Source organism: Patiria miniata, unplaced genomic scaffold (assembly GCF_015706575.1).
Source record: "Patiria miniata isolate m_02_andy unplaced genomic scaffold, ASM1570657v1 HiC_scaffold_23, whole genome shotgun sequence".
Classification (NCBI taxonomy): Eukaryota; Metazoa; Echinodermata; class Asteroidea; order Valvatida; family Asterinidae; genus Patiria; species Patiria miniata.
Genome location: NW_024037062.1, coordinates 758,497 through 772,570, shown reverse-complemented (window position 1 = coordinate 772,570; position 14,074 = coordinate 758,497). Strand labels below are relative to the sequence as shown.

General features: G+C 40.5%; 1 protein-coding gene across 3 annotated transcripts in view; it reads right to left on the bottom strand.

The window, feature by feature from the left end:
- Window positions 1-14,074, bottom strand: part of LOC119731189 (pituitary homeobox x-like) — a 42,132-nt gene that overhangs the window by 15,699 nt on the left and 12,359 nt on the right. For 2 of the 3 annotated variants that reach the window (XM_038204254.1, XM_038204255.1), the window contains one exon: window positions 8,456-8,927. In XM_038204254.1, coding sequence (XP_038060182.1) covers window positions 8,456-8,894 — 439 coding nt within the window. In that variant the 5' untranslated portion in view covers window positions 8,895-8,927. The remainder of the gene's footprint in view (window positions 1-8,455; window positions 8,928-14,074) is intronic. The other variant, XM_038204256.1, reaches the window with a different exon arrangement.

Sequence of the window (14,074 nt, the reverse complement as noted above, 5' to 3'; positions counted from 1 at the left end):
GGAAACGTCTCAGATAAAAAAGATTTTAATTACAACGGTTTTTGTTTGATAGTTTGTTTGCTTGTTCTTTGTTTGCATGGGAACATTGGTAGTCACACAGAAACATATACCTACCGAATAATGAGAAAACCTTGAATGAACTAGAAATGGTATCAACTGAAAGAAAACAATTGAAGGTGATTTTATAAAAGTGTGTCCACGTGCACACCTTTTAAGGTGCGTTAAGAGATCCAAAAATGCCTATGTTGTCGGTTTTCTAGGCAGGGAGCTGAAACGTGAACAGGTTAAATGTTATGCATACACCCTTCTTATAAGATTAAAGGCAGTGTTTCAAACGAATAAGAAATACACAAACAACAAAATGATCATGTATATCTTTAAGAAATGAAATGCCGACAACAGGTGCTCATGTAAACATTACAATAATTATAATTTCATTTTAATTGGCCTTCGCTCATATGTAACGAATGTCTATGAAGCTTCTAACAGTTCGTTATTGGAGCCTCCGTGCTTTCACTAATTAATCCTGAACGTCATTAGCTTTAGCAGACAAGGAAAAAATGTCAGGTGTATCAAGGGAACTGAACTCATGATGGAAACACAAGATAATTTCACATAATCTGTGGAGTAAAAAATATTTCGATGTTGTATATTAAAAGCAGGAATCCTTACATGCTTAAAACTGACGTCAAAATCCCCCAGTTTTCAATATGGAGGTATCCTGAGTCCGCCGAAATTCTCCAAAACAGGGGTATGGATTTTGATGGATTCGGGGAGTTTAGGGTTAAGCAGAAAATTTTGAAATTTGTCTTTCCCTTCTAACGATGCAGTCACTGATAAGGAAGGGAAAACATAGAAATACAAAAGAAGTAAAAACAAAACAAAAACACCTTAGGCCTATATCTTAAAAGGTGTAGTTCACTCTTTTGTAATAAGCCTTGTATAAGGAACAGATATAAGGCCGGACACATGTTGTGTACAGTTTCACAGGAAAGAAGTAATACATCCTATGCTGCATGTCTTCAACTCCATTATAATGATGAAGATTTGTCACCGTTTACCCTGAACTCATAGCAATTACTTTATAAGTAAAGGTTAAGGTTAAAGTACGTGATGTTGTGAAAGCATGTTCGATATTTTAGCAATAAGGTTCTCACAAAAACAAATCTACGAACTGATCATGATGGAAAATAAGATCGAAAACAAAAAACGACTAGTGAAAATGTATATTGAGAAGATGTGATTTGTTTACATTTGTATAGGATATTAAATTCTTCACCACGATATTTGGTAATTACGATAATGTTGCCTTTAAATCAACTTTATTCATAATTTCTGAAATGTAAATGCGCATGCAGATGACTTCAAGGTGAATTTCACTAGCGTGGCACGGTAAAACAGCGTATCATATACTCGCATAATTATAGTAAAACATGAGGTTCACGGTGCATCCGGGTCATACTCGTTTTGCCTGAGGGATACTAACCAATATTGTATACAGGAATATGAGTATCAGGAGTCAAAGACACGATATCGTTAATGGGTTTAGTTTGAAATTAAGATTCACTCCACCGCTTAGGTCTATATTGTACACAACGCTCATAGGCTGAAATGGTTAAAATGTATACGGTCTAAGGATATGGCACGTAGATGTTTCACATTCGAGAAATAACATTCAAACATGATTTGGATCAAACCATCTATACATTTCAACCACAAATTAATGAGACAGGATTTAAAACTCCTCAAACGAGAAAAAGTGGACGGTGTACATGCAACGGTTTTTTTACGAGACAGAAAGAAGGAAGGAGACAGAAAGTATAGGAAAGAAGATGTACCTAGATCAGCAGTGGATGAGAATTCATCTCCGCTCCTGTGTTCACCGTGCCGGGGTCTTCCCGTAGTCGCCGCCGTGCCATTGCAATGAATCCCCGGCGACATAGCGGAGAGAGTCACCACTGAACCGGGCCTCGGACTCGAGCCAACCAGTTCCTCAAGAGTCGACAGTGGCTCACTCAAAGTGTTCATAGTTGTCCTGTTTTTCCCCCTTCTCTTCTTATTTGATGATCTACTGAGTCTGAATCAACCCTTGGGATTAACTGTTCTACAGTACGGGAATCCAGGGATGAGTTCAGCGGTCTTGTTCTGCCGCTGTGACGGGGCACACCGTCAAAAAGCTCGGCCTGCTTTCAGCTGCAGTCACGGTGAACGGGTGGAACAGTCCGTGTTCATGTACACTCTCCAAGGTATTGGCGCTCGGTCCACCGCTAAGCCGCCTCGCTGAACAGCGGATTCCACCAGCTCAACGGACTAAAGCCGTAGCTCGCAGGATTAACGAGAGGTAAGCAACGAAAGACTTACTGGTATCGGGAAGAAGTTTAGCCCTTACGTAGACATGTGAAGACCTTCCCAGGATATGTGAGACTATGGGCCTGAACTGTTGATTTAATTTAGAAAAAAAAATCGGTCGCAGAATCGAGCCTGCGCGATTAGCATTTGTTGTATGAAAAGACACAGTAAATTACAGCATTAGTGATGAGCGCTGGTGGTGCGTGACTGTGTTTACAAAGTGCGTGCTGCGTGTTCAGTGAACTCGGTGCCGTGTATAGTCGATATGATGAAGCTAAAAGTCATCGGTGGGCGCTTCATTTGTTGATGTCACGATGCAAGGTTGGAGCCACAGTACATACAGTGTGCGGTGGTGTGTGCGTGAGGCCACGGACCATTTCGACGCGCGGTCAACACCTGTCATTCACAGCCCCTCCCGGCTTTGATTGGTTGGTTTGTAGCCAAGGTGGGCGGGATTCTTAAGTCACCGGAAGCTATTCATTAGCCGGAAAAAAAGTGAACTTCATACCTCATTAAGACACGTGCCTCTGTATTGTGCCTATGTAAAAGAAGGCTTTGCTGTATACTTTTTGTCCAAACTCAGCATATAGAAGACCTTTTTAATCACAAAAGACGAGGATTTTTCTCAGTCAATTACAGCGAATGAATAGTCAAAACTGTGCTTAACTTAAGCCAGTAAGCCCTCTGCCTTTAAAAAGAGTCCTATGAACGTTGCCGATGAAATAAACATATCGCCTGATTTTTAATCAAAACTTCGAGTGCTAGCTGTCTTTCGAATAAAATCCTTGCTTTCAAATTCTAGAAGTCCACCTGTGTAGAACAGCCTAGTACTTGCAACCTTTCAAGAATACACAGCCCGTTTTAATGAGAAATAAGAACCACCACAATGCTCTTATCATTCCAGTAATAATCTTTCCAAAGATTGGAATACCTCTGTTTGAAGTTACTTCAAAACTACCATAATTTTTTGATGAATAATGATTGAATTTCACTAGATGTTGTACAGACGATATTTCGCAACCAATAATGTAATATAAATATAGGTGTTGATCGTTCATTGTCCCACGTATTTCTATTTTGGGTCATTGTAATTAATTCTTAATTCAGTGTTTTTTCCACGGAGTGTTAAAACAAATGATTAAAATGGACAATAAACAAGAAGACCATGCCAGGACTTTCATTAGTCATAAAACCATGTCGAATAGACGACGCGGCGGGGAATGTTGAGGGCGCCCTTTCAATCATCTGGTAACAAAAAAGTACAAATGCCAAATCTAAAAGCTCAACACTGCATTTTTTTTTTTTAGGATTCAGATCATGCACACAAACAAGCTACATAATGGAGTTGTTCTTGTGAAATGGGCCGTAAAATCGACCATCTGACGGCGTTAGAAGAATCTGCTACTTTTAGAATTAATACAAACCAAAGAAAGGGAATGCGAAGTATACATGTATTTCGTTTGCTACAGAGAAACAAATTCGGGGTAGGTTTTAACAACTGATATGCGTATTGCAAAGCTAATTATCGGGTAATTATAGTTGTTATGCAAGCAAATTTGTAGCAAACATGTTAATACTAATTTTCTTTGTTGATGAGATGATGGACTGGGAAGCGGGGTAGTGTAGTGCTGCGGAAGTGGCTTAAACTTATGAGATACATCATCACAGTAGTATGCCTATGCTAACTGAGTGTGGAGGGGAACACACGCACTCAAATTCATCCATACTGGAATTTGTATCCTTGTGGAGTCATTTCTTTGTTCTCGTGTACTAAAGTTTTCGAGTTTGAAATTGTAGTTTCAAAATGCTCCAATTTCACCAGAATTAATTTCCTGGGCTGAAATGCGGACTTAATATCCCTTACATAAAATACTTCAATTTGCGACGGATCAACACACCTTGGGAATTCCTAGTTTTTGAGTAAAATCCATCTATCTATTTTGTGGAGACGTATTCATTTATAGAAATTGCCCTGTGGAGACGTATTCAGTATTTTGTTCCCTTTTATACCCATGTCTCCACAGGGTACCGTGTAACAGATCACATGATCAAAACCTGTCCATAGAGCGGCCTGTTTTGATAAACAAAAACAGGCAGGGCCTAATTGTTTCTTCGGCTCTTCAAGAAAAGTTGAGGACGCAAAATAAAACAATTGCACTCTCTGAACGTTGTGTTATTTTTCTTCAATTGTAGGTGTAACTTGATTGTTTTTTTTTGCTCTATAATTATTTGGAAAGCTACTTTGGGGGGGGGGGGGGGAATGGAAATATTGGCTTTTTAGGCTATCCCAGACAAAGTCACTATGTCTTTTGTTTCTGTATATCTCTTGTTATTGTTGTCTGCAAAATAAAACATGCTCTTGTTAAACTGCGTCTGAATAAAATTGAATTTCAGCTAAGAATTTAGCGATTATAGCTAATCGCAATTAGCTTTTCTTACAGTATCACTGACTTCAATTTCAGCCCCCTCAAATCGGTCGCCTAATTTTTTTCCCCCAGCACGTTCTGTTGTTGCATTTGCGCCGTGGCCGACGGCCAACTGCTCAGCCCTTAAAAGCCTTCAAGATGCCAACATCAACACACCATGATACGTGGTTAATTGATACGATGATACGGACTTGGGAGTGGGTTTAGCGGACGCGGTTTATACGGACCCACCGCGCGCGGCAAGAGCTCAGATCCTCCAGGCGTTTAAACGGTTGGCGAGTTTTTGCGCGCGCGGGGAGAGGTAGAAAAAAACTGACAGAAAATCATTCTGCTCTGGTTCTTGGCCGTCTTAAGTGCTTGTGTTTCCTAGCGGGTCTTTATCGCTGTGTGTGTCAGGGAGTGAAAACATCGATATTTTGGGGGGAAGGCGAGGAGGGTTGTTTATGTTGTTGAAGATCCTCCGGTGTTTTGGAATGGGATGGACAGACAGACAATCTCGGGGCTGTTTTCCTTTTGATTTTCAGATGGAGCGAGTTCCGAATTAAAATTAAAATTTCAAGCGTGAATCTGGAATGAGTCCATACGAATCATTCCGAGGATACATTCAATCAAAAATTTCAATTATCTGCATCAAAATATTGAACCAGTATTTAGTGGAGAAATGCTTTATAATCATTTTTTTTAATAACCAATGATAATTATACCAAGTACAGATGTCTTTATGTAAAGTAATAAATCTGTAACATTTGCCAGCTGGTTTACAAAGTACACTGGCTGCAATTGACAATTACTTCTGTCCCAATGATGTCGCATTTTCACAAATCTTATTATACCTTTGCAATTATCATCCTAAAAACATTCAATTAATTTTATGTGCTCGCAATTGGTAGAAAATTACGCCAACAATTCAACAGACTCGTTGCAAATCCAATTATATTTCCACATTTTTCACATGGCCTAGGCCTAGGCCTAAACGCTTTCATACTAAAAAAAATTCGTCACAAACTCAAGGTAATTCATTACTGAAACACAGGCAATGGGAATTGTGTCAACTTTTGTGGCAAGTAATGAAGTCAAAACGAATTTTCTAAACAAAGTTAACTGCTGCCAAGGGTGGATCGGGGGGGGGGGGACAAAGGGGGCCATGCCCCCCCAACCCCCCCCCAACCCCAACCAATTGTTTTTTTTTTATGTGACGTCGCAATAAAGGCAGGCAATGAGTACACTACCATCTTTTCCTCAAAAAACATTGATTAAAGTGGTCAGAAATTGCCTCAGATCGCACCACAGAGCATCGAGAATCCGAAAATGTTTAGGGGCCCTTCCCCACGCCGTAATTTTTTTACCCACTTTTTGGGAGACACAAATTTGTTTTTGGCCCCCCAAAATTGTGCTCTGGATCCGCCCTTGACTGCTGCATGGTTCTGAAGATATTATCTTTAGTTTATTCGCAAAAAGATACGAAATTCAATCGATTTTTTTTAACAAAGGCACCTTCTCTTGCGAGGAGCTAGGCAACTATAATTTGGACTAGAATTATTAGACCATTCACATTCCGTGATTTTGTTGTATGGATTATATTTTATTGTCAAGATAATTATCTTACATCAAGCACATAACAAAAGAGCTAGATAAACCTGATTGATCAGTATTCAACAATTCTGCGAAAACTATTATGTACCCCTGTAGTCGTCTAGAACAAAATAATTAGCTGGTGTGTTTATTCTTTTTTTCTCTACCACACGCCAGCCGTGATTTGAATTGAGCTGGTCTCATAAGATGGAGAACTGAAAGGGTACTCGGTATTGAGAACTGGTATATTGCTTGGAGACAATTGTTTCTCATGAATAGCAAATGAGGCAAGGGGTACACTGCCCCAAGCCGTATAATGGGTATTATACAGACTGGCCATTAACTCTCAGAAAATGGACAGTATTCAAGCACATGGAAATAGAAGATGATCGTAATTATGGGCGCAGTATCACAGCAGGCATTGACTTTCTGTGCCGGTCGTGCGAGTCTTATAATGGTCCGCGGTCCATCCATTTCAGCGAGCATACGGGGCATGGGTATACGGGCCAGTAGCGCTCAAGCCCCGCGGGAGTACGGGACAGAAACTCGGCGGCAGGTGGGATGCAGTCGTGAAGTCCATCATCCACGGGAGTCTTTTATTATAGGGGGCTCGGTATCAATTTTTCGCCGGAGATGACAATAATGATAGCTCGACTTCACACGATGGGCAATTTGCATGCTCCCTCTTTCTGGCGTGTGTGTGTAACCGGCCAACAAACACCGTTCCCCAAATTTACCGTGCCATACGCAGCACCGAAGTTTACACACAATTAACCCGGGCAGTCGGCCCGCGCGAGTCCCTTGTCTACTACCGTGTGTTGACTGGCAAGCTCCCCAGTCGATTGACGGGGTTTGGACGGCCAAGTCACGACGGTCCATTAGAATAAATCACGGTGAACATGAAGTCAATTATAACCGGATCTCCATAATTTGAGGAAACATTACGGTCGACCTAAGCCTATCTCACTCTACCCTATGCTGCAACATCTAGCGTATGTGCGATGCGTGAATGGATTGAGCAACATTTTTTTCGACTGAAATTTAATTTTTAACAGGTCCTTTAGTGAATTTGGGTACCAAGACCGATTCTGCCAAAATCAGTTGTATACGTATGACATCGTGGCTTTTTACATGTACAAACTTCAAAAGAAAACATTTTAAGACGGCACACGTTGTGTGATTAAGCCTATAAATTGTGCAGAAAAAAATAAGAAATCAATTCTTTGATTTTATATGTTTGTAAGAAAGAAAAAATTGTTAGATGGAAATGTTTTAAAAGTTAACATGAATCAACTATTGGAGTTTTTGAACATGCTTGCGGTAAACTACGAAATAGGCCTATGCAGAAATAAACCTAATATTGCCAGTTTTTTAATAGTATCGTCAATTTTTTTTATTAGTGGTGCATTAAATATATTATGAGGTTTTTAAAAAAGTCACATCGTGCATGTTGCTCAAGTGATTCTGTGACCAATCGGTATAATTGCGCCTTCCGGTGTTTGAGGGCGCTACAGCGGTATTGATGTTAAATTCATTTCGATACAAGCTGTGATATCCTGCCTATGTTCCGATTATGTTTTAAGTCTTCCGGAGTATACACAAAACCCCATAGGAACATCAGTTATGTGTAATTAGCACAATCTCTTCAATCGCTAACACCCTAAGTAATATTGATAACTTCCGCCATGTCTCACCATCATCATGAGTCACCGCGTGAGGGCGTGTTCCCTTACATAATAACCCCGACTTGAACAAGACGCCAACAATAATGACCGAGGTCATTATACTATAGATGAGCAAGTACGACATATTGGGATTTGTTGGGCGGTACCGTCTAATCTACAGTAGGGAGTGTGTAACAGCTGCCTGGTTGGGTGGGCGGGGACACGCCCATCAATCTGGTCTTCGTCAGGTAGTTCTTGCCGCATTTTGTGCTAAAAAACAGCTTTTGAACCAGCTTCCTTTTGGGCAGCCTTCACTATGTTTATAAGTTGTCTTTTTAGCTTCTGATGTCGATTTAGATGTCATTTTGTACAGGGACATAAGATGAAGAAGTTCAGGCAACAGCCGTATAAATATATCTCCAATGGAAAACAGCTAAAACTTACCATTGATGTCATTCCTGGCTATCTTTCGACCTTTGACCTCGACGTCATCCATGACGAGATCGACCATGGCCCTCGAGCCAGCTGTGGACGCACCGACGGGGCAGAGCTCCGTCATCCTGGGCTGGTGTCGATCAGTCGAACTGGTGTCGATCAGGCCGGAAGGGGGCGCCCCGCTCTTCTCCAGCACGCGGTGCGGGGTGGTCGCTATGCCGTACCCGTTGGAGTCGGTTTGAACGAGCATTCCCGGCGAAACGTGGCCGTTGTGTGGTACTGGCTGCTGCTGCTGCTGTTGCAGTCCGTTGGCGTCCATGTTGAGAAGGTCTGACCCGTTTGTCGAGACAGGGGAGCTGGTTGGATGTTGGCCGCCGTTGGGGGCGCCAAAGTGGTTGAAAGACGGCAGAATGTCGCTAAACGCTCGCCTGTTGTCGAACTTGAACATGCTTGCTTCTGAAATATCGCTTGTAGGCTTCTTCTGGAAAGAAAATTAAGAATGTTACCAAATGTGATCACTTGAACAAGGAAAAGCCACAAATTAAAACAAAGAGAGATAAGTTATGAGATTCCTTATTTTTTTCTAAAGTTAGTTACTCATTTGTGTTTCTTCGTTAGTTTTAATAGGACTGGTATGAGGTTTTGTGGTAAAACTATGCAGGTGTACTCTTCTGTGACTTAACAAAATATGTGTGATTCTAAAAAGAACCGGTTTCATAATCGAACGATTCGAACAGAATGATCTGTCACTCTTCAGGACAGAGCTGTTAAATGTTTCATATGATTATCCACATCCCCTTTTCCACTTCCTTCGACTGCCGGCCATGACACAGGTCCGCGCGCTTTATGTTTCTCCGAACTTGAACATATGGTCCTACCGCGAAAGTGTCATGATTCACGGCCGCTAAATAACACGCCGCACGACACGTCAGGTCGATTCCGAGCTTACATGATCGCTACTTGTATAAGCACTGTCCAAAATAATGCTCGAATTGTTCTTGTCTGCGTCACATTTTTAAAGTGAAATTTCTTGCGGTAAAGTTTTTATTTCTGATCAATTTGTGCTTCTTTCCATTTCATTTTTTCCGTTGGTCTCAGAGAGTCTGCCTCTGTATGTCGTCTTTGTTACGATTTCACTGACTGACTTGAATGACTGACTTTTTTCACTGACTGATTGACTGTCACTTGTGTGTTGCGCAGTGCTATCGTATAGGATACCTCGTAACGCTAATAAATGGCTAAACCCAGCCCACTGTTTAGACTGATGCATAGAAAAGCTTCAGTGAATAACCATTCCGAATCAACTGAATATAATTTTGTGTGTTTTGGTACTAGCTTTACTAGACTGACATTCTTTTCACTTAATTGCTTAAGTTTTAAGCTGTAACGTTGGAAAATTTTACCTTATCTTTGTAAAAGTTTTAAAATGCATAGATCTGGCCTAGCAACGAAAGATGGAAAGACATAAATCGCTAGAACCGTGGGCAAAGTCTGGCCGCGGACCTTAGTTTAAGCCGGGCAGTGCTACTGTGTAGGACTACCCCGTTGAACACCAATGGATGGGTTAATCAGGCCCAGTTTGTAGACTGATGCTTGCACTGTAAAAAAAGTTGGGCAAAATGGGTTGATAATTCGACCAGTGCTGGTCGAATTTTCAACTGCCTACACTCTTGGGCAAATTCTTCCCAATAGTTTGACAGTTTTCACCCAATTCAACCCAATATGAGGTAATTTCATACCAATGTCGGTAAAATTTCATTGCCCAACAGTATTTTACTGGAAAACACCCAGTAAATTGCTATTTATTGAATAAAATTGTGTGCACTCTGGGACCCATTGAAAACGGTCGTCAAGAACGAAGTTAAATACCCTTGAATCGCCCCTTCGTTACTTGAGAGCATTAATGATGATTAAGGGCGGAGAGACACAACATAAGAGGAACTAATATATTTCGTTTCCTCTTGTATAGCTTTCGGATTGTTTCCTCACGATCAGTTTTATGACCCGAATATCGACACTTCCTCCTCCCTGACGATTCTAAAATTCCTACATTTCCGATTGGGATGCTCCCTAATCAGTTACACCAATTACTCCGCGGCACCCTGGCTCCCATTCGATGTAATCATTCCCCAATTATCACATTAAGCTTCATAAATTAACCCCTCCCGGTCCGGCAAAAGAAGAGAGTTCCCTTCATTCAACGACATAGAGGACACTGATAATTTCGCAATAAAAGTGCCAATTGCGAATGGTCTCACTGCAAAGACAGAGAAAGTACCGTGTACATGTGTACCCAAAACTTTGATACCAGGAGATAATGTTTAAAACTTTACAAGTTATTCTTGCTGAAAATAGATCCGAAAGGAAAAGTCTCATTCGTGATGCATTTTGGAAACTCAGGAAATCTGAACATCGTCTTGCTATTCAAAAGTGGGGAAAACGCAGGGGAAATGTTCCATGTCGTAAAACAATGGGTCTATAAATCTGTCCTTAAAACTGACAGGAAAAGCTTACACAAAAAAGCTACCGATAATGGTAGTTGCTATTGTCCTTTATTTGAAAGCCTTCTAGGTTTCGGCAATTTCTTTTCAACCATTGTGTGTAACTTGACTCCCCCCAATTAGCACTTGTTGGGCGCCTGCTGGGACATATCATTGAATTATACGGCCAAGGAAAGGGCAAATTATGGAAATCTCATGAGGCTTGTTGGAAAGACAACTGCAGTTTCCTTGTCGACTTTGGCCAAGGGGAAGTTGATGACAGTGTAACCTCTGGGCGAACAGTCTAAATGTTAATCTCTTATTTTCATGGATGAAATTTCACTCTTACCACCCGCGGAAAGTAGGGACTACCTACAGGGTGGTGCAAAAAGAAGGAAACTCACTTTTGACAGGAATTTTAACCTACTTACTTAACTTATTTGAACTTTTGTTTTATATTGTAGTGAAGTATAGCTCTTCAACCATACGTGGTGAAAAAAATCTTTAAAAAAATCGCAACAATAGTGTTATTAATATGCTCATTTGAATACAAGTCACCAAAATCACTGTTGTCCACGTGTAAATCTAGAGTAGTGTTTTTTGTCTTCAAATCAAGCTCCGGAGCTCAGTCAAGCAGATGGAATAAAGCCGTCCATGGACAAACAGGTTTGGCACATGAAATTTTTAAACTACCCTATCTCAGAGACAAAATATGCATTTGCAATCATTTTTTCGTCACTTATGTTTAAATATCAATATTTTAATTCCACTAAGTTGAATTTTTGAAATGTGCTAAACAAGTAAGTAAAAATTGCTGTCAAAAGTGGGTTTCCTTCTTTTTGCACCCCCCTGTACATCAAGAGTTAAAAATCCCTCTGTTAGGTTGAAAGAATTGGATTGAAAAGGATACTATTGAATTGAATCTATTCGATTGAATAAAATTGTTCTCCGAACTCTAGTCCCTAGCATCAGTTGGATCCTTTTCACTCAATTGAAAATCCACGAGTAAAGTCAAGATGGAATCAATCCAACAATATTACATATAAGAAAAATCGGTTTGTTAATGAAATAATATAGGGTAATATCAAGGAACTGGTCTTACTGTGGAAAATTATCAACTACAGGGTGAGTCCAAAAAAGCGGAACCCAAATCCCATAAAATGTATTTCATATTTAAAAAAAATATGTAGCACCCAAAATAATAACGACTGGAAAGCCAATTTCATTAGCTACTTCTACATGAAAAAAATTACTGAAATTGCTTGATCCGTTCAAAGAATATCACCATTTTAAACACCATGACCCTAAAACCCGTCTCGTCCAAAAAAAAGCAATTCATTGTGTGTTTTTACTGTTTGGAACAACACAGAAAATTACACAGAATACTTGTTTCAACAACTGTCAACAGCTGTGGTGCACAATTATCTTTATTAACAACCCTGGTTAGGCAAACAATATGATTTATAAAATCTACTTTTTCTAAGGGACAGGCCTTCAAAGGGATTCTGTTGAACATTTTTAACGTTTAAACAGAGATTGTATCGCTGGTGATGTTTGAAGACGATTTCGACGACGATTCTTAAATCGCATTTTCGGACAAGACAGGTTTTAGGGTCATTGTGTTTAAATGGTGATATTTTCTGAACGGATCGACCAATTTCAGTCATTTTTTCATCTAAAAGTACCTTATAAAATTGGCTTTCCAGTCATTATTATTTTTGGTGATACAATTTTTTTTAAAATATGAAATATAATTTTTGGTGTTTGGGTTCCGGTTTTTTTTACTCACCCTGTACATGATGCAGATTTCTTTGGACAGTTAAGGCCGAGCTCGAAAGCTTACCTATTAAATTTGCACTTTCTTAAAGTGCGCACAATTTTCCCCGTCTCAACTGATAAGATATTCCAAGTGAAGAGGGCCGTTGAAATGAGACAAGAACTTTGAACCATCCCTTGCACGCGAGCGTGACAATTATTCTCCCTATACTCTTTTTCTATGACGTCATCGGAACTGACCAAAACAGTTTGCCAAAAAAATCATCACTGGTCATAGTTAATTTGGGTATATACGGACTATGAATTGCAGAGATTTGATTGGTTGGTAGCGCGCGTGACGCACTTACTTCCCCCACCTGTTCTCGTGGTTCTCCGCATTATGGGCGTGTACCGTATACAGGGGTTGACGACACCCAAAGTTACGGGGTATGATTCAGCTCGACCCGCTGATGTTCCTTCTGTGAAATGCTTTTTTTTAGGGGGGGGGGGTAGTCGAAGTTTAGCTGCTCACCTGCCTAAGATATCAAGCGGCTTGTTCGCGTTTCACACTGTTGACAAAACTTCCTCCTTAACCGATCCTAAAACACGTGCTTTTTATCCCGTGTAAAGCCGTTGTCTGGACTGTTTAAGAGCCTCACCTCGATTAAGATCCGATTTGTTGTGTGAAGATGAATGTTGCCTATATATCTGAAGGGTAATGACCAACAGACCAACCTACGTCATTTGTTTGTTTGTTGTTTGCTTGTTTGTTTTCTGAAATGTGTTTACCCGACCAACTGTCCCGCAAGAGATGAACAGTCTATATATTCTGCAAAACTCTGTTGCCGATGTTAAATTGTTACCTGCCAACTTGTTGTTATATTTGATTTTACATATATAGTGCCTATTTGTTGTTTGTGTGTCTGTTGGTTCGTCTCTGCGTCTCTCGGCGCTCATTTTCCCTCAAGCATATATGATTTCAAAGTGATACCGCGTAAAAAAGAACCTCATCTTTGAGTTGCATGTGATTAAAACTTATATTTCATCCCATATAGGCCTTAAGAGTAATGTATGACACAAAAGTCTAAAGTGAAGGTTTAGTTTTTAAAAAAGTTTAAAAAGAAAAGGTCGTCTATAGTAAGACGGACCCACCCAATCTATGTACGTCTTCACCCTAGCGTGTTGCCCCATGCACCTGTGCAAGCCTGTCCGAGATTCTATCCACCAGGATATTGGAGGCGAGTTAAACCATTTCGCGGGTTGACTCGGGAAGCGCCTTGACAAACCGTGACACATGTTCAGCGGGGTATAGAAGGCCCCTCTTACGGCCTCCCAACACCATGCGTCTTGGCCGGGGGAGATAAACTGAGAACACGAGTTGGTGTTTCCTCTG